The sequence below is a fragment of the Carya illinoinensis genome, chromosome 8, assembly GCF_018687715.1.
Source record: "Carya illinoinensis cultivar Pawnee chromosome 8, C.illinoinensisPawnee_v1, whole genome shotgun sequence".
NCBI classification, from domain to species: Eukaryota; Viridiplantae; Streptophyta; class Magnoliopsida; order Fagales; family Juglandaceae; genus Carya; species Carya illinoinensis.
In genome coordinates, this window is record NC_056759.1 from 17,932,100 (window position 1) to 17,954,200 (window position 22,101).

Sequence of the window (22,101 nt, forward strand, 5' to 3'; positions counted from 1 at the left end):
GCCTCACGTTAATCTAAAGCTTATGCGCCTTGATTCTAACATGCTTCAAGGGCCGCTCCCAGTTCGACCACCTTCCATTTCTTTCTATACGATCTCAGACAACACACTGGCTGGAGAAATTCCACATTTGATTTGCAATCTAAGTTCAATAGCTATTCTCAATTTGGCAAGCAACAACTTGAGTGGTCCTCTTCCACAGTGCTTAGGCAACTTGAGTGATTCTCTCACAATTGTGGATGTACACAACAATAATTTTCATGGAACCATTCCTCAGATCTTCGGGGAAGGAAAAGAATTGAGGATGATTGATTTAAGCCAAAATCAATTACAAGGGCGTATACCTAGATCATTAGCCAATTGTACCAAGCTTGAAGTTCTTAATCTTGGTAACAATCAGATACATGATATTTTCCCCTTCTGGTTGGGCATTCTTCCAGAGTTGAGGATTCTTATTTTGAGATCTAATGAATTCTTTGGTTCAATGGGACATTCTTTCAATTCTCCGAACTTGCGCATCATTGACTTCTCAAATAATGACATTACTGGTAAACTTCCACATGAATACTTCCAAAATTGGAAAGCCATGCAGATCGTTGATACAGTGCACATAGAGTACATGGAAGAAGAAAGAGCTCAAAAGTCACCTATAGGAGGTACGATGTATGATTCGTACATTTTATCAATGGAAATGATCAACAAAGGCATAGAGATGGAATGAGAGAGTCCCAAATTTCTTCATAGCTATTGATCTCTCGAGCAACAGATTGGAAGGAGAAATTCCAGAAGTGGTGGGACATTTAAAAGAACTTAATTTGCTAAACCTTTCTCACAGCTTTCTCACAGGTCCTATCCCAATTCCATTGGCAAACTTGACGGGGCTAGAATCATTGGATTTGTCACAAAGCAAGTTGTCTGGTGTGATCCCTCCTCAGTTAACAGAACTCACTTTCCTTTCACACTTTAATGTCTCCCATAATCACTTGACAGGACCTATACCACATGGGAAGCAATTTGACACATTCAACAACAATTCGTTCAGTGAGAATCCTGAATTATGTGGAAGCCATTTGTCAAAAAAATGTGAGAATCCTGAGGACTCACCGCCTCCATCTTTAAGCCACAACTCAAAGTTCTCATTTGAATTTAGTTGGAAAGTAGTCGCGATGGGATACGGATGTGGATTCATGTTTGGAGCAGTGTTTGGGCAAATCATAATCACAAAGAAGTATGGTTGGTTTATAAAGACGTTTGCAATTGGGCAGCCGACACGTAGAAGGGTGAATTGGAGGGGTCGTATAAATTAAATATAATCCTACATGCATGTTTCCATAATAAATAAATAATTCCATGCAAAATGTCTGTAGTACGTACTATTATTGTGGCTTTACTTTTTCTTTTCTTTTCTTTTTTGTTTTTTTTTTTCCCCTCTTTTAGATGTTATAGGAAAGGGCCATGGATAGAATGTTTGTACTGAAAAGAATTTGTTGTATTTGCACCCATGCTCCCAATAAAATAAGTGTTGTGAAAGACAATTAACCATAGAGATTTATGGCAGTAAAGAAAAGATGCCCTGCTCTGATGTATTTTACTATTTTCGTTCCAATTACAGGAATCATTACCCTTATGTTCTGTATACAAGGAGAGAATTTCAAACACATATCTAAGATATGATAAAGAGCAGTAGTCTGGTAATATGGAGAATCGAATTTCATCTTCATCTTGAGTTACTACTACTGTACTCTGCTGGTCCTTGTCTGTACCTCTTCCATTCACAGATATTAAAACAGTAAGACTCATATGCACTCATACCCCTACAACAAAAACACCTAAAAAAGCTATAAAAACAAGTTATGAAATTCATTAATGTTTCACAACACCTTTGTTACTCAATTCATTAAATTGGGAAAGAGAACCACTCCCGCAATTTTCTCTAAACCGAACAGAAGACTTGAGAAAAAGATAAAAGTAATAAGGGGTGAGTGAAGGGAAATTGACTTGCTCAATGTCTCGCTCATGTTTCCCATAGCTAGCAGGATCTGCCATTCCATCTGAAAATACCGTAAGGAAGGCGATGAGGATGAAGCTCAAGCAATAACTGCATCAGGCCATAATGCGGTGGCTACTCGTGCCCCAGTCTTCATAGATGCATATGCTTTCTTCTCCTGCTTTGGCCTCTCATCAAAATTACCCACTACCCTCAAAATCAAGATTGCTAAATCAGGAAAAATTGGAAAATAGAAATCACCAGTAGAGATTCAAATATCAAAGATCATTGACAGGTTCAAACTCCCTATCGATTCGTTAAAAAATGGATGACACATGCAGATGGAAGCCGGTTGTTTCTAGGTCCACACACCGATCTAATTTATTCTACTCACAGTTCGGTTTTAAATAAGAGAAATTATGCTTATAATCTCCTACACCATATACCAATATATAATTTGTCATTTTTATCTTTTTATTTAAACACATATATTTACATATAAATATATGTGTTTAAATAAAAAGACAAAAATGACAAATTATATATTGGTATATGGTGTAGAAGATGATAAGTAGAATTTTTATTTAAACAAAAATTCATCCACCTCTGTGAAGCCACCCACCACTGCAAAAGATTTAGGCCTCATTTGGTTACACATGAGATGAGATGGATATAAAATATGTAAATAGTAGTGGGATAGTTTGTAAATGGTAATAAAATAGTTTAAATTAACATGTTTTACTGGATTTTGAGAAATGAGATATAAAAAGTTAAATAAAAATATTATAAAGTTAAAATATTGTTAAAATATTATTTTTTTAATATAGTTTTTGTTTTGAGATTTGAAGAAGTAGAATTTTTTTTCTTTTATATCTTGTTGGAAAGTTTGAAAAAATTATAATCATTAAGTAATGATTAAATGGAAATTTTGAAATTAAAAGTTTTTATGTTTGAATGGTACCGGTGAGATGAGATTGTATATGAACCAATTAAACCAAGTCTTAGAAGCTGAACGACCCACCCACCTCTTTCTGTGAAGCATCCTTACCAAAAAACTCAAGCTTATTTGAATGAGAGGAGTTGAGATGAAAATTAAATAAAATATTATTTTTTAATATTTTTATTATTTTAAAAATTAAAAAAATTAAAATATTTATTATATTTTATGTGAAAATTTCAAGAAAATTAATTAATATCATCTCTAAATCAATTTCGAAAGATTCACTTCAGGAATTGTGCACATCTGTGTCCTTTTTATTTAGTTTTACATTGTATAGAATGAGGCTATCACAATATCGGGCAAGCAAGTTATTATGGGCCGGGGACTCCCATTCTACTGAATCTTGTATCATTGTAACTACATAGTTTATTTATGAAATAGCTTATTTGTAAAAAAAAAAAAAAAGGGTGTAGAAGAAGAAGAAGCAAGTTATTATGGACAGGACAGAATGGCTACGTGGGATACAAAGGAAAATGTAGGATGCTTAATTGGTCACTTGTGGGATTATCTTTTTTATGTTTTATTTTCTATTCATTATTTTTATATATTACATGCTATATTATTTTATTTTATTGTTAAATTATTTTGGGTTTATTATTTTTAAATTAATTAAAATTTTATACTCATTATCTATATACCACATATTTAATAAGAGAAAAAAAAATATTATGTGTGGCATATAAAATAATAAATAAAATTTTTCTTTTAGTATTATTATTTTATTTATCAAGTTAAGTTGACTGGGTCAATCCATGATGGAGTGGGTCATGGTGGTCTATGGTACGTGGGTTTAAGGGGCCGTTGTCCATTTCTTTTTTAATTTTCGTCTATTTAGTTTAGTAGTTATTTTTCTTGTCTATTTAATATGCAAACACATGGAATAAAATATCAAGAATTTGCCCAGAATTTTGAGTGGTGTTGGAGGGTAGGACTGAGTAAAAATTTAAAAATTTAACTTTGACTCCGCTTTGGCTGCTTCGACAAGTCAGAGTTTTTTTTTTTCTGAGAAGTCGAAGTTGGAGTTAGAGGTAGAGCTACACCGACTTTGACCTGACTTCGACTCTGACTTTATCCTCCGACTCCGCCACTGATGTTATAAATATTTTATAAATATATATGTGTTTTTCTATATATTAACCACATAAAATATATCTTATATAGTTAGTAAAACTCAATATTATACTTGTATGACCTAATTATTATATAATAATACTTTAGTATATGTAAACATCATACTATTATAATATTACTACCATGTAACACTAATTTACTGATGTATAAATATAATAACATGTAATACTAATGTATAAACACTAAAATACATAATAATTAATATCATGTAATACTAATGTATAATAACCAATGGATAAAAACTAATATTTAAATTTATAATAACATGTAATACTAATGTATAATAGTTAAAGTATAATAGCATGAAAATTTTATATAACTATATCTTATATAATTAGTTAAATTCAATAATATACTAGCATGAGCTAATTATTATAAAATAATATATTTATACTATAATATAGATAGTAGAAATTGTTACATGATTTCAAGAAAATGAACATGGGGAAGCGCAAGAGGCCAACTCCCTTGATAGTCAAGAAGACTTCAAAGAGCCAAGAGAGTTCATTGGAGTCATCCTTACTAGATAGGTTGGATGCCACCAACCAGTTCACCCCAAGAGTTTTGCAGCTCTTTGAGGATCTAAGAAGGATTTTGAACAAGGATTAGGCCAATTAAGGATGTCCTTGCAAGATTGTATTTTGAAAAGGGATCATGGAGTCAATGGAGGAAAAGAAAGTGTCTTTTTGTGAAAATAGTTTAATGGTCCATTGTTTTGGGAGTTCTTTCGAAAACAACTTTATTTTGGGAAGTTTTAATAAAATCTAAACTTTTAGGATAATACACTTCGGTACCATGATTATTACATTACCACCATACCTATGTAGTAAAAGAACTTTTTCGTTGTGAATTACTGCATACTTCTATATTAATAGGGGCATTGCATCTTATCTGTCAAGTATGAGGGGTTGTAGCCTTGAGTTATATGTCCCAATACTTTAGTCACAATCCAATCCCAAACAGGCGCAGGGGGCATCACAAAATCTGTCTGGTATCGATTCTCAAATTCTTAAAACCAGTATATACGTGATGCACTCTTTGCATATGACATACGGATATGATATTCTTGTGTTAAAGTTATAGTCACATATCACATGTTTTTGGGTTTTGCATTAAAAGAAATAGTTTTGTGATGACCCAATGCTAGGATGAGAGAATATCTTAGTGGAGCTCCTTTGTCCACTTTGGAGTGCTTAAATTGGAGTGGTAACCCTTGGATTGATGAAGTACAGTCAACAGACTTCCAATGGATTTTTTTTTAAGGATTTCGGAGTTAAGTAGCACCTAATGCTAGTGGGTGCAACATATTGAAAATACAGTCAAGGCAAATTGCAAATGACTGTATCATATTGTAAATGCAGTGAAGGTGAATTGCGAACTGCTACGTCATTTGGACTCTAGCATACTCACACCAGATCAAGAAGGTTGGTAATGTGATGTGGTAACTAGCAGGGAGACCATAGTGTTTAGGGGAGCTGTGAGGTATCCACCCACATTGTTATATTGAAAAAATTACAAGAGATTAATAAGAAATGACACTTTTTTATATGGTTATATTGTTACTTTGTTACATGGTTACAAGTTCAGTGTTTTTGAAAAAGGAAGAATACAGATGGGACAAAAATGTGTTTTTAGGCAAAATATATGTTCATGCATTCATACTCATGGTTTACCTTATACATGCTTATGTTATCTCTATGTATGTTTTTTCTTTAACTTGTTGAGATTTTTTGAAATCTCATTATGATAGTTTTCACTACCATTTCCCTCAGAATGATAGAATTTTAGCAGAACTAGAAATAGCTAGCCAAGATGATAATTAAGGTTATTTGGAAAAGGAAGTTTGAGGGTGAGCTCGACCTGGAGAAGAGACTGAAGCTAATCATGATTTACTTGAAAATTACTCATAGTCAATAGTAGAGATTAGAAATATGCTTTAATGATTTCCTCGTTAGTAAAATACCTTTGTGATGCCCCCAACCTCCACTTGTGACATACCCCTGGTGCTCTAAGTCTCTGTTTCATCTCAAGCAGAAGTTGGGGGCATCATAGGGTGGTATTAGAGTGATTATGTCTCTATGTAAACCCACATGTCCTTAATCTTTAGATTGGATAGGTTTGAATCTTATAGCTGATACACGTGCCTAATAGGACTTGGAGAACTGAAGCAACATGGCATGTGAAAGAAGAGAAAGAAACCCTGAAGGATCCAATGATAGTAAGGATCAGGAACACTGTTTGGGTGGAGGATGTGACTTGGTGAATGCAATTTTTCAAATGACAAAAACCATGAAATAGTAGCAAGAGATAATCTAGAGGCAAAACAAACAATGCTAGCAAGCTTAAAGGAAGGAAATCGAGGGTATTCATATGATAAATTTTTGATATACCGATACCCTAATTTTATGGAAACAGAAGGACCCATGAAGGCCAACAAGTGGGTTCTAGATCTCAACGGCTGTACAGAGGAGCAAAAAGTACAGTACACAAGGCATCTACTTCAGGGAGAGGCCAGTATCTTCTGGGATACTAGGAGGGAACTGCTGATAAGGGAATTGGACAATATTGCTGCTTTGACCTAGGATAGGTTCAAGGAGGAATTTGAAAACCAATTCTTCCCAGGGTCAATGAAGACCTTGAAAGTTCAAGTTTGCCACTCTGGTACAAGGCAATCTTTCAATGGAGTAGTACGCAGCAAAACTCATGGAGTTAGGAAGGTTCACCCCACATCTGATAGCTACTAAAAAGATGCAAGCCCAAAAGTTCCAAGGAGGCCTTCAATCCTGAATTCTAAATTATGTGGCTGGATTCCGTATCAACAACTTCCAAAATTGATTAACGTGGTTGCAATAATAGAAGCAGAGTAACGTAGTGTGGCAACCCATATTAACCTTGAGCAAAAGAGGACTTTTTTCTTCTCCATAGGAGGAAATAATGCAAAGAGAAGTATTATACAAAGAGCCAGTAAGAGCAAGGGCATTGTGCCAACGCTACCTGCCACTTGTAAGCAGTGTGGAAAGAACCACAGTGCTGAATGTCGGGTAGGCTTAGGAGTGTGTTTCCATTGCGGTATGTCAGGACACATGATTTAGGAGTGTTCGCAGAATACACAAGGTGGAAGGAATGCTCATAGCAATCGGCTCAATTAGAGGCAACCTGTCCAAGCCCGTGTGTATGCCATCACTATAGGAGAGAAAAGAGAGGAAATTCTCAAAGATGAAGAAACTGGAGTCATCACTAGTATTTTTCCTTAAATACCCCTCTTAAGAAACTAGCTTTTATTAATTGTTGCCTACTACCTAGTAGTTGATTACACCTTAGGTAAAATAGCGTTATATGAATTTACGGCGTGCGCTTTGTTTGACTCCAGCGCTCTGAAATCTTTTGTGTCTATGGCATTTGCACTTGCATGTAACCTATCAACTCAGATGTTACCTCAAGCTTTGGTAGTGTCAATCCCTGATGGAAGCACAATCACCTGTACTCCATTATTGAAAAATTGTCCATTAACCCTAAGAGGGAGATTGATGGAAGCAGACTTGATCGTATTCAACCAACTAGGTTTCAACATTATATTAGGAATGGACTGGTTATCCAAACATTTTGCTAGGATAGATTGTCAAAAAAGGAGATCATCTTTGAATTACCCATAGGCGGGCAAATCAGTCACAGTTCCCTATATGCACTGTGAGTACCTGTCGGTGACCATCGTACAACTTACATTGAAACTATGTTGTCTGCAAACTCATTCTCAATGCATTGGTAATATAACATGACATCATAGCATGTACACCCACTAGCCTTAGGTGTCATAACATATGACTTCACTTCGATGTTATTTAAAATGAATCCACTCGAAATCCTTTGATTGTTCTTCATCAACCCAGGGGTTACCACTCAATTCTTAATCACTCCAGAGTGGGCAAAGAAGTTATACTAGGATGATTTCCCATCCTAGCCTTTAGGGTCGTGACAAAAATTATTTTCATGCTATACTTGAAAAATGTAGTTCATGACATGTGCTTATGTAGCAAGCTTTCATGCGAAAATGATATTTATATAGAAAATGCTAAAAATGGTGAAAATATCACATGTCATGTAAGTATGCACTCGATACATCATATAACATGATATTTTATGTTCAAAATAACATTTATAACATGAATGTGGCATTTATCAATAAATCATAAATAATTCATCAACGTGTAAGTTAGAGGTCAACTTACAAACTTCATGACTTTGAAAGGTCGTAGCGGCTGAAATAAAATTCGTACTAAGTTAAGATTTATACTACTACGGAAATATTTCATAAAAATTCTTCACAAATGGATATTTACAAAAATACGCCTAAACTTTCATAAATTGCCACTAAGGCCCTAAACTTTTCACTATTTACAAATGAACCCCAAATTTAACCAAATTTTATGGATCTTATATTTTTCATATTCTAAAACCATATATACCTTTGGAAGTGTAAAATTCAAAGTGAAACTAGCTTAATTTCACACTAACCGAGGCATGTTCTCTAATTGATGCCTAAGTGTGTTCTCAACTATTGATCCCTATGAATGCATGCTTGAGCCAATTTCATTAATCACAAATAATTGCTATAGTCCTTAATGATATGGTAGAAACAAATTCTTGGGTGAATAGTTTCATCCCATCACTTAATCATTGCTAAAAGCCTTAATCTTTATTAATCCTTCATTAATCAAGCATGATGCTCTTAACCTAAATCATAAAGGCATGTTTTCTAAATTCACCAAAAACATGTATTTTTATTCTTATCCCAATCACAAGACTTTCTAGATGCTTAATGATCAACCCTAGGTGAATATATAAAAACTTCATGCCTTAATCATAGCTTAACTAAAAATCATGCATGCTTGATGATCAACACACGGTAGAATCAAAACTTATCATAGCATGCTTCTAATTTCAAGATTAAACCTTCCATGATCATTCTAAGACATTAATAAATCATATCATAACATTCTAAGACTTATCATAACCAGAATTTCCATTAAAACAAATTTAAACTCCTAAACCATTCTTAATGAAACCCGGTTTTAAATTAAGCATGGTAACCTTATCTAAAATTAAGCAAAATTAATTCTATCACTTGAAAATAAGAATTTACATGAAAAATTATACCTAGGGAAGGAAAACTCACAAATTTCGTGGCCCACTCAAGGTCCAACTCAAGAACACCAAGAACACTCAAGAACTCTCAAGAACTTAACTCGTTTTCACTCTATTGCTCACTAGGGGGGAGAAATGCTCTCAAGACTCAAGTGAAGGCTTGAGGAGAGGTGTGGAGGAAATTAGGGAGTGGAGGGGATTTTTATAGGCAGCCAAAGGGGAGGGGACGTTGGCCTAAGTCCTTGGGGATTGATTGGTTTGGGTGGTGGTGTAAGAAGCTGAATTTTCCAGATTTGCTTCATCATCTTGTGTCACCTTGTACAGGGGGAATAGTGGCCTAAAACCACCATGAATTCATCAAGTCAGGTACTACATGAGCCTAGGAAAAGATGGTCTGGACGTGGTGCAGAAAAACAAGAAGGAAAAACACAAAATCATCATACACAAGCAAATGGGTTCAATGGTGGTTTTCTTGGGCAGATTTCAGTTTTGTGTTTCTTTGGCTGAAAAGAATGAGTCCAAAGCTCATGATGACCTTGAAGACATCTTAAATATTGGGTGATGAAGGAGGTGGCGTAGGGTGGTGGCTCATCCAAGGGCAGATGGGAATTTGAAACTCAACCAACTTAGTTTCCATCCAACTAGCACTCAAGGTGCAATCGGTTTGGTCTTTTAGTTTAGTTCTTGAAACTAAACTCGTCCAAGGCTTGATATGGGTTTAAAGGGATCTCATGAGATGTTTAAGGACCATATTACCCTTAAGAATAAGGTACAAAAAGATTGGGCATAAGGGCAAAATTGTCCATGCACACAAAGGGCACTCAAGTGTGCCGATTGGTGTAGTTTGGGGTTTGCTATGTCATTTTTCTTAATGACGTGTCAAGGATTATCTAGGGTTATAATATAGACTAAGAATGAGGTATTTAAATAATGGAACAAGAAAATTTCATATCGAAAAGATTATAAAGATTAAGAAACAAAATTAAGTTAAAAAACAAGGTTTAAAGATCACTAATCATGGATAAGTTAATTAATGGTCTTAACCAATTTTAAAGACTTAGTGTGGTTTAAAGATTTACTTAAGGTAAGGTATGGGCTTGAGGAAACCCATAGTATGGTGCATTGGGCTTGAATTTGAAGAGTGAAGAGAATCAAAACAAGGCTTTGGGCCTTGTTGGGCTTAAAAGGGCCATGAGTGTGAGTGGAAGTTTTATGGGCTTTGGATATGGGTTGATGGGAGGCCTTTATTTTCAGATTTTGAGATATTATGAGAGGCCCCAAGATTCACAAAGATGGGTCCTGAAAAGCTCACTTTGACCTAATTGGGCCCATGGGTCAAATTTACACTAAGTTGGACCTTAAAGGCCTTCTACCTCAAACTTGGGCCAACCCTTAGCCTACCAAGACTAGCACTCCTTAAGAGGCTTGGTCCAAGGTTTCAAAAGCTTGGTCCATTCACACTCTAAAGTTCTAAGGGCCTTACTAAGGTTACTAATGGGCTTGCTTCTCAAATCCTCCAAGCTTAATAATCAATGACACTAAATGTCATTGTCTTAATAATCTAACTATTCTTAATAATAAAATATTTTATGCCCAAAATTATAAACTTAATCTAAGAGTGCATAGGAACTAATTCTAATGGTTAATTAGGCAGGGTGTTACAACCTTTGAAGGCAATACTTGTTATGATAAAATGTAACAAGGAGTTTGACACTCCAATTACTATAAAGTATGATTTAATGTTATAAATGAAGTTGGGGTATTAGTTTCTTCTAGTATAACATTTTATGAAATGAATTATTCGGTTGCGACTACTTCATATTGCTAGAATGCATATTAACTACCATGTACGAGGGTATGTAATTTAGTGTTGCATGTCCCGACGCTCCAAGTCACTGCCAAATCCCAAGTGGAGTCTAGAGGTATTACAATGGAGGTGTTCCACATGTAGATTGGGTAGAGAGATTTCCCGTGTCAGACTGGTGGAGTGATTTTCTATCGGTGTTTGGTGAATGAGTTCACATATTGGTTAGATATAGAGATTCCCCATTGATAATATTGTGATGAGTACTTGTTAATATATGTGTTTTGCTTAAGAGGGTGATTCCTCACCATGCCTATGTATACATGTGATTTGCTTAGAGGGTGATTCCTTGATATGCCTAGGAATATATGTGTTTTGCCTAGAGGATGATTCCTTGCAATAAGAAAAATATGTGTCCTTAGCTTGATTTTTTTTTTTTTCTAATCAAGCTTGCATATATATTAAAGAACTGAAGAAGAAACAGGAGGGTCTTTGCCACTATCTATAGTTACAATATTGGAAGGTAAAATAGCTACTAGAATGCGACCAACAATACCATTGGTTGCTGCCCATTGCGTCACAAAATGCGCAAATCGATTTTGAGATTGATTGATTTTTTTAAAGGACCATCCTTGGTGTAGATCTAACAGAAAAACGATATCATCCAGAATAGGAGATATTTGCCAGTGAGAGGATTTTCCTTGGATGGATGATATAAAAATGAGAGAGTCTCATTCGAAAGAGATTTTTGGGAACTGGGAGACATTTGCTCTATTAATAGCAAGTTTGGCTGCAAGTGCTTCAGCTACTACTGGAATTGATGTTCTTACTTTTTCTGCCCATACTTCCAATACTTTCCCTTGTGAGTCTTGGCTTATCGCTGAAGCCCATGAAGAAGAGTTCCTAACTGCAGTGTCAAAAGAGATACTTATGACATTGGTTCAGGCTGCTCCCAAGGTTGGCTGATCTGATGAGTACTCTTCATTTCCCAGGCCTTTAGATTTTCTTGATAGGAGGAATTAAGTAGTTCTTTGCTTTTTGCAGTGGTATGACTATCTGATTATGGACTGCCTCGTTTCTCATCCGCCACGTAAAATCCATTATTAGAGCCGCAAAATTTTGAAAAGGGTGAACATCTTGGGGGTTTAGTCCCAGCTTCTAATTTGGATTGAGAATTAGAGTAATCCAGTCCTGAATGGTGTTGGTGACCACTGAGGAAAGATTTAAAGGCCATCTACTTTGTCTCCACAAGATTCTTGAGATTGGGCACTCTATAAAGAGATGGAACAAAGTTTCTTCTTGCTCATTGCATAAAAGACAAAGGAGAGATGGCATGAATGATAAGAATCTCTTCAGAATTCCTCTCGTGGGTAATATATCCCAGAAAATTTTTCACAGAAGGAGCTTATGGCGATCGTGAATTTTTAACTTCCAAATCTTCTCAAAAGCAATATTATCCATGTTTGAGGTGCTTACTTGGATGTCATTGACTCTTTTTGCTTCCAGATGATAAGCTGTTTTGACTGAGAATTTCCCGTTGTGGTTTTTGACCCATATGCGGCAGTCCTCTCTTAATCTTGTGCTAGGAAGTGGTATGTTCAAGATTTCTTTGATGCTTTCGTGGCTGAAGAATTGTTTCATTTTTGGCAGGTTCCAATAGTGAGATTCTTGGATGATGAAATCTGAAACTTTGAGTGATGGAGATAAAACCGTAATATGACTTAGCAGATTCGGTTTGAAATTTTCAAGGGATGGGTTACCTGCCAGAAAGTGTTTGTCTTCAGATATTTTGTTGTAAGGAGCGAGTGCCATATATTGGTGTTTGCTTGGCTTATTTCCCATCCTGTCTTGGCTAGTAGTGCCATGTTCATATTTTCCATCAATCTCAATCCTAAGCCACCTTCCTTTTTTGGTTGACAGATCGACTTCCACGATTTTAGATAAAGCTTGTGCTTCTGATCCTTCTTTGTGCCCCACCAAAAATTTTTGAAGCTCGTATTCGTTGACTTACACACTGATTTTGGTAGAAGATGGGTCGACATTTGGTATGTGGGTATGGTGCTAGCCACTGTTCGAATTAGCATCGTTCTTCCTGCTTGTGAAAGTAACTTTGATCTCCATCCTTCTAGTTTGGAATTTATGTTATCCAACAGCTAGCTTTCTTTCTTGGATCTTCCGAAGGAGGTTTGGATATCGAGATATTTCATTTTGGGATTTGTTTATCTGTATTCCAGTTGCTCAATTATAGCCCTCCTTACTGCTTGATTTGTATTACCTGTAATGTAGATTGATGATTTTTCTTTGTTGATTCGTTGGCCTGACCATTCCTGGTACTTATCTAGATTTCTGCTTATATTCCTTGCTACGGTTTCTTCAGCTATTCCAAAAATGATAAGATCATCTGCGAATAGAAGATGTGAGATTGACGGACAATTTCTGCTTAATTTGAGTCCTTTCATGGTTCCCATAGCTTCTGATCTAGCAATTAATCTTGATAGGACTTCAGTGCATAGAATGAATAGGAAAGGTGAGATTGGATCACCTTGTCTGACTCCTCTTTCAGCTTTGAAAAGACCTCAACGGGAGCCGTTTATAATTACCGAGAAGGTTGCCGTTGTTATACACTCTCTGACAAGATTGATCCACTTGTTACTGTATCCCAAGGCTTTCATTACTGCAAACAAGAAATCCCATTCTATAAAGTCGAATGCTTTCTCCATGTCTAGTTTGATTGCCATTTGACCCTTCTTTCCTTTCAGTTTTTTGAGATGATGAAACAACTCATGAGCGATGATTGAATTTTCCTTTATATTTCGACTTGGAACGAAAGCCGTTTGAAAAGGAGAGATAATACTTGGGAGCGTTTTCTTCAATCGGTTAGCTAGAATCTTTGTGATGAGCTTGTATATAACATTAGTCAAGCTGATTGGCCGGAAATTTTTTGGTGAGCTCAGATTTGGCACTTTCGGAATCAATGCTATATTTGTGTGGTTTATTTGTCTCAAGAGCTTTCCACTTCTGAAGAAATTTTGTACTGCAGCAAGAACTTCTTTTTTGACTATATTCCAGTAATGCTTGTAAAAAAGAGCCGTCATACCATCTGGGCCTGGAGCTTTGCAGTTTGAGATTTGTTTTAGTGCCTCATAGATCTCCGCTTCTTCTGGCACTTTCGTTAGACAACCATTTTCCTGTTCAGATATTTGCCTTTGAAATAGATCTTCTAGCTCATTTGGAATTTCAGGCTTCGTTGAAGTGTAGATGGACCTGAAATGTTCTAGAAAAATTAATTCAATTTCATCTTGATTCATAGTCCAATTACCTGGGCCAATCTTTATAGAATCGATTCCATTGCTTCTTCTTCGGATTGTTGTTGAGAGATGATAGAACTTTGTGTTAAGGTCCGATGTTGTTAGCCAATTGATTCTTGACTTCTGGCGCCACAATGTTTCTTTGTGTCTCAATTGATCTTGAAGTTGGATGTTCAATTGATTCTCTTTCTGAAGGCTTCTGGGGTTCGGTTGAGAACTTTGAAGATGAGTGATTTCTGATTCTAATTGCTTGATGTTTTCTTGAATTCTCCCAAAATGTACCTTGTTCCATAGTTTAAGTGCTACTTTTGTGGTTTTAATTTTGCTGCATAAAATGAATGATGGATTGCCACGAACTTGCTTTCCCCATGCTTCTTGGATGATTGTGCCTATGATTGGTTCTTTAGTCCAGAATTCTTTAAACTTGAACGATAAGGCTCTTTTTTGTGCTCTTACTGTATTCAATAAAAGGGGGTGATGGTCTAATGCCCTTGAGACGAGATGTTGGATTGTAGCGTCAGGAAAAAGTAATCTCCATTTAGTGTTCGCTATTCCTCTATCAAGCCTTTCTCTTATGAGAGCTTTTCCTTGTCGATTGTTCGTCCAAGTGAAATTTGAACCCGAGTACCCCATGTCTACTAATCCATGCTTATTCATCATAGTTTTTAGTCCACCCATTGAGCTTGAATTTACAGGGCACCCCCCAAATTTTTCTGATTGATTAACTAGATCATTAAAATCCCTAATGCAAAGCCAAGCACCCGAGTGAGAATTATGAATTGTGTTTAGAGAGTTCCAAAATTGTGCTTTTTGTTACCATTGTGCCGGAGCGTAGACATAAGTTGCTAACCAAGGATAGTGAAAAGAATCAGAATAAACCAAAATAGAGATAGCATTAGTATTCACATGCACCGGTTCAATATCTATACCCGGTCTCCATATCAACAAAAGTCCTCCATTTTTCCCTAAGGGGGGGTAGTTGACAAAATTATGGAAACCTAAACTAGTAACTATACTATGGGTGTGTATATCAGGTACCATGGTTTCCAACAAAAAGATAATATCCGGATTATATTTCCTAATATTGGCTCTTATACTTCTGATTGCCTTGGGACGAGCCAATCCCCGACAATTCCAGACTAGTGTCTTCATGGGTCTAGAGGTGGCCCGAAGCCCCCACCTTTTCACCAGATAATTTTTTTGCAACCATCGCCAACTTAGAAGAAGCTCGGGTGTATGGCTTATTTTTGATGCAGTCCTTTTTCTTTTTGATTTTCCCCACAGTTTTCTCTTGCATTGACAGGAGCATTTGAGCTAGTTCATTGTCTTCCATACTGATATCTGTTCCCTCAGTCTGTTCCTTTTTGTGATCTTGGGTAATTTTTGGCACTTTGCTTTGGATAAACTGTTCCTCTTCACTAGCCAAAGATTTGTTTCTTTTCAGTGAGCTTGGAGATGGCTTTTCTAGATGCTTGTCCGGTGGCTTCTCATGTTGGGTATTGATAATGGGCCATTCAAAAAGGTTAGGAAAAGAAAAAAGATTGACTTGAGAAAAGGAGAGCACCTCTTTTTTATTTTTCGAGTTAACTGCATGTTCCTTCGGCACTTGATGATGTTGGTCCATCTGGGATTCCATGAGGGGCTGAGGGAGAAACGGGCCAGCTAGAGGTGGTACACTTGCTTGGGCCGAACTTTGTATTAAAAAGGGCCAAGCCCGTTGTGAGCTGTGAGCTTTTAAAGACAGAGCCGATGCGTGTAACTTCTTCCAAGTTTCTGTCCATCCTTTCGGATTCAACGCAGATGGATAAGTGAAGATTTGCAGAGCCGATTGCATCAAATTACTGTAGAGGAGTTACTGTTCTGTCAGTGGATAGTGGGCTTGATTCGATGGGTTGATTGATGCGCAGCTCTTTGATGGGGAAGAAATTACTCCATGAGTAATGGTGGACCGGTTGGTTGGTGGAGAGACTTTATGATCTACTGTAGACTGAGTCGGAATAGGGAACGACGTGCACATGGAGGAGCCGCTTGCTAGTTTCTGGAGATGAGAGCCATCGTGACTGGTAATGCCACCGTGATGTTCCTTGAAGTCTGATTTATTCTTCCAGGTAAAACTTTCCTTTTGCATAACTATATCTTCACGGTTTCCTTTGCAAGGGTTGAGCTCAATTTCTTGAATTTTTGTAGTAAATCCCAGTGGCACGCTGCTAGTTAATAACTCTCTTGGGGATGAAACCCTAGTAGGAATTCGAATGGACCTTGAGTTTTGTTCCGTCTGTGAGAGTTTCTCTGTTATGAGCGGAGACTTACTAGAAACATCAATCATAATCCCTTTCCCTTTATCGATTTGCTCCGGCAGCATACTTAGAATCTATTTGGTATTTGAAACCAAAACTTTTTCTTTGAAAGAGAGGTCTGAGCTGAGGTATTCCACTGGTCCCTTGTAGATAACAGAGGAAGGAAAATCCTTCATACTTTTGATCTCAACAACTGCATTAGATCTTGAACTTTCAAGGTAAATTCTGTTTTCAGGCAGTGTTTCTGAGAGGATAGATGATGAGAAAATGCATGTTCCTTGGTTCGGTGGGGTAACATTTCTTGGATTTAGATATTCAGCCCTAAGCCATGGACCGTAGTGGAGTGGATCAGGAATGACTTTTAAAAACTGGCAAAAAAACTGAGAGTGTCCCAATCTACCACATGCATAGCAAAAGTCATTGAGTCGTCAATATGATAGTCCCTCTAAGACCAGAAACCTTGTATTAGGGGTTTGTTGATGTCGATTTCAACCTTAATTCTAACAAACTTTTTGCATGTGATACCAAAAGTAGGATCGACATCTATGTCCATAAGGGTTCCCAGTGCTTCTCCAATCTTTTGTGCATTCATTATAGTAGTGTAGTCAAGAGGAAGTCCATGAACTTGTACGTAAAAAGCTGCTGAATTAAGACTTATCTCTTGCCAGGTTGAGCCCGCTGGCCATTCTTTTAGGATTAACAGACGACCCTTAAAGTTCCATGGGGCTTGATTCAGAATTCTTTGCTTGTCTCTAGCTGATTGGAAAGTGAAAAGAAACTTGTTAACCTCCAAATCTTCGCTGTAGAATTTCTTGAGAAAACTCCAAGCAGCTTTGAAAGTTGCATGAAGTGAAGTTTTGTTTAAAGGCCTTGTTGCTACAATTCTTCCTATTAACGCCAGCTTTGATGTTTCCTTTGCAGCATTTTCATCCGGGAAAAGGTGGAGATCTCCCCAAGATAGTGATTCAGTTTGCTGAATGAGAGAATCCATATCCATATCTCTAATTGTGAGAAAGAAGATGGTAGATTTTGAACGATCACCAAAGGAAGATGAACAAGCGATCTCCAAAGCAAGACTCTCACCTGTTCTGTTTCCAAGAGCAGAGAGAGCAGTTCTAGCCATGCATTAGTTAAACAATAATACTCGTGTCCTTAGCTTGATTTACATGAACTGGTAAATGCATATTTGTTGCCATTGTCTTTCATCATTAATGCTATCATATTTATTGCCATTGTTTTTCATTATTAATGCTATCACTGTGGTAGTCACACTTGGGGTTTCGTTCATCAAAGATGTAAACCTTGATGTAGATATAACCTAGGAGAAATATCCTGAGGAAGGACTAGCCTAGCTTGAAGAGTAGCTATAGAGGTCTGTCTCCTTTAGTGTTTATCTTGTAATTTCAGAATGTTATTATAATTAGGAGATGAACCTTCTACGGTTAAGTACATGTTGATATAAGTGAGGAACTGAAGATGGTCTATAACCATATTTGGGACGAAATGATAATGACTTATGGTTAGTAATATTAATGAAGACATTATTTGTACATCTATCGTATTGATAGGTTAGTCTTCCACTAATCCCCCTTTAATAATTTTGTTACGATTCACTACAACTCGTGTGTGCGTAGCTTATGGGCGTAGACATTGTTTGAGAAAATGTGGGCTATAGCCGACTGGTTAGCATCTTTTTTTTTTTTTTTTTTTTTGAAGTAAAAAGTATTTGTATTAATCAAGTAATCGTTTCAGAGTTACATCTTTTTTCAATCTCTATGCATTCGGCTATACAAGCTGGTGTTTCTTCCATCCATATAACCTCAGTGTCTAACTTTAGAGCCTCCTTAGCTAAACTATGTGCAGCTCCATTAGAACTTCTGTGTATGTACTGAATCTTCCACCCCACCTGTTGCTCTAACAGCTTCTTCACATCTAACACAATGCTTCCATAACATGGGAAATCTGGCATCTCCTCATTAACAGCTTTGACTATTGTCTGAGCATCACCTTCAAACCAGACTCGGCAGAAACCAAGGTCTCTACACAATTCCAAGGCTTTCCAAAGAGCTAAACATTCAGCTATTGCTGGATTTTGAACATGAGGTCTCTGATCACAGCATGCAGTGAGAACCTCTCCCTTTTCATCCCTTATAACAATCCCAAAACCAGCTTTTCCTTTTTTTTGATCAAGAGCTGCATCCCAGTTGACTTTCACACTCCCTGCAGTAGGTTTAACCCATCCAACTTGTCCCATCAGACCTCTAATAGGATTTGGGTGTTCTGCCACAACTTGGGCCATCTGAAATTCTCTGAGCTGCTCTCTTGCTATATTGATAAGTTGCTTAGGTGGCATAAAACTGTTTTAAAAAACGAGCTGGTTCCTTCTTAGCCAGATTCTCCACATTACCACTGCTACTTCTTCCATTTCCTCAGTTGTTAGGTTCTGTGCCATCTTCTCAATCAAGTCCATTAGGCTCTCTTCCATAATACTCCATTTCTGAACTCTAGCACTTGATTCTGTCCACACATCAGAGGATGCCACACACTGCCACAAAGCATGCATGACAGACTCCTTATGCACTTTGCAAACTGGACATAGATCACTTTCCATGACTTTTTTTAAAACCAGGTTGCTTCTTGTGGCCACATAGTTGTTCCCTGCTTTCCATAAGAAAAGCTTAACTTTCTCTGGCACATTCAGTTGCCAAATTTTGCCCCATCTCTGATCTACATTGGCTTCTGTTGAAGACTCCCCTCTAGTCCTTCTTCTTCTTTCCATTTCAAGAAAATAGGCACTCCTAATCGAGAAAATTCCTTTCTGTGAAGGGCCCCACACCATCTTATCTTCTCCACCCATCTTGCTCAATGGAAGGCTGAGAATTTGCTCCACTTCAGTTTCCACAAAGATCTCTCGAATTAAGGCCTCATTCCAGATTTTTTCCCCTTCCACTATCAACTCTACCACCTTTGCCTCTCTTTGTAACTTTGATACTGGAGATTGTACACTGAAACTAGTGGGAATATTAAGCCATTTGTCTTCCCATATCTTTATGCTCAACCCATTTCCAACTCTCCACCTCATACCTTCCCTTATTAGATCAGAAGCCTTACAAATACTTTTCTAGATGAAAGAGGGATTTCTTCCCACTTTAGCTTCCAAAAAAGAGGACTTGCTAAAATATTTTTGCTTGAAGATCTGGGCCACTAGACTTGTAGGGTAAGTAAGAATTCTCCACCCTTGTTTGGCTAGCAAGGCCAAATTGAATGCTTCCACATTTCTGAATCCCAATCCCCCTTTATCTTTTGGTTGCCCTAATCTGTCCCATCTAGCCCAATGCAAGCCTTTTTCAGTTTTCTGATTACCCCACCAGAACTTGGCCAGCAGACCATTTAATTCATAACATAGTCTTTTTGGGAACAAAAAGACACTCATGGTATATGTAGGAACAGCTTGAAGGACTGCTTTGATGAGGACTTCCTTCCCTGCAGCTGAGAGGAAGACATTTTTCCAATTTGACATTTTCCTCCACACCCTTTCCTTAATGCCTCTGAAAGTGAGATATTTTGATCTCCCAACTACAGCAGGAAGCCCCAGGTACTGGTTAGCATCTTGAATACCATGGTTCATCGCCAAGGAACTACCAAGGGTAGAGGGCGCCACAATTCCGAGATAAGAAATTACACGAGTCTATGCATTATTGCAAATCTTGATTGATGGTCATACCTAGAGTCACCCCTTTTTTGTTTATTTATTTATTTATTATTGTCATTTCATGAACTATTTTTATTATTTTTAATTTATAGCTTATGTCTTATTATTATAATTATTTTTTTTATTTTTATTTTTAATTTTACGAACAAGTTATTCTAACTTAAGGGTAGTTATGAAATATTTACATTTGCAATGAGGACATTTTAGACTATTCACTCCCAAAAAAAAAAAAAAACTATAGTTTAACTTCATGGGGTGCAAATAAAAAGTTTGGATAGGTTTTTAGTACAACTTAAAAAAAAAAAAAAAAGATAGTAATTTGAAGGTGCAAAATGAAATTTCTTTATATATATTAGATGTTTTAACAAAAAAGTTAAATGATCCTAAACTTCATTCTTTCTTGTAGTTATCATTATTATTATTCCAAAGTTACAATGTTAATGTTTTTTATTATTAGTTTTAAAGTTACAATGTTAAAGTTTTAAAGTGGAAGTGAAAGGCCAGAAATGCAAGGAATTGTTCAAAACAAAATAAGTGCACCTAGCAGTGTAAATCACGAGTCAAGTTCAAACGAGTAATGAGTGACCAAATTCATGTTTGTTTAGTTTTACTCAAAAGTCAAGCACAAACTTATTACCAAATTATAGTTTATGTTCATAAGCAGCTCATTCATTTTTCAAATGATCAGATCAAAGCAGCTTGTTCATTTGTTATTTATTGTTCAAAGCTTGTTCATTTTTCATAACCACGACAACCGTCTCGAGATGTTTCCTCTGTGTTTGCAAGCTCAAGATCAAAGATCCAAGTTATTGAGAACTCGGTCCAAAGGCGTACGAAACACGACGTTAACACATATATCATATAAAAAATATATTTTCTATTATCTTTTTAAATAACTGAGTATTCTCAATGTAAAATTAATAATAATACCATAAAAAATAATGAATATAAGTTGTACAAATTTATGTTAATCAAATCAAGTTTTAAACGAGTCAGAAAGTTTGGCAATCGATCATAAGTACTTTATATTCATAAAAAATTTATTTAATAAACAAACCAAAATGAACTCAAGTTTGATCATGAGGCTAAATTTAAAAAAGAAATGATATTTGCAATAATAGTATATGCAAGCGTTCATTTAAAAAAAAATGTAATTCACATGAAAAATTTAATTTTTAATGATGAACTCTACTCTATCTCGAAATGAGTGTGTAGTACTTATACAACTCATGACTATAACTAACATTACTCTAGTATCCTATTTGAAATGTGAAATATTAGATACAATCATGTAGTGGCGGAGCCAAGAATTTATTTTAGAGGGGCCCAAACAAAACTAGAACAATATGTATAAAATATTTTTTTTCTAATTTTATATAATTTTATTTACGATATATAATAATCTAATAAGAAGATTTACAATACAAATAAAATACATTTAATACAACTTATGTATTAAAAAAGTATTTGATATGTTAAAAACAATATATCATTGAAATAATATAAAGACATTCATACAAATATATTAAACAAAAGAAATACAAAGTCTCTAAAATTGTAACTTGCATTCTTTTAAACAAATAAAATTATCAAGTATTGAATTTAAATCAAAATTTTTAGTTATTTCTTTTTCAATATAGACAATGGAAAGAGGTTAGAAATACTACTAGTTATAATTAGATTTTATTTTATTTTATTTATAATAAAAATATATATTTTATTT

At 36.0% G+C, this 22,101-nt stretch overlaps 2 protein-coding genes across 2 annotated transcripts; one reads left to right on the forward strand and one right to left on the reverse strand.

Moving 5' to 3' along the window:
- The first annotated feature begins 22 nt into the window (after nt 1–22).
- Nucleotides 23–6,697, forward strand: LOC122274480 (receptor like protein 27-like). Its single transcript, XM_043083517.1, has 4 exons — nt 23–653; nt 844–1,230; nt 5,477–5,539; nt 6,531–6,697. Exons 1-4 carry the CDS (start codon nt 23–25, stop codon nt 6,695–6,697), a joined length of 1,248 nt encoding a protein of 415 aa, XP_042939451.1.
- An 11,704-nt stretch (nt 6,698–18,401) lies between these two features.
- LOC122274481 lies at nt 18,402–18,965 on the reverse strand. The gene has a single exon (XM_043083519.1). The coding sequence runs from the start codon at nt 18,963–18,965 to the stop codon at nt 18,402–18,404; it is 564 nt and encodes a 187-aa protein (XP_042939453.1).
- Between the last annotated feature and the right edge of the window lie 3,136 nt (nt 18,966–22,101).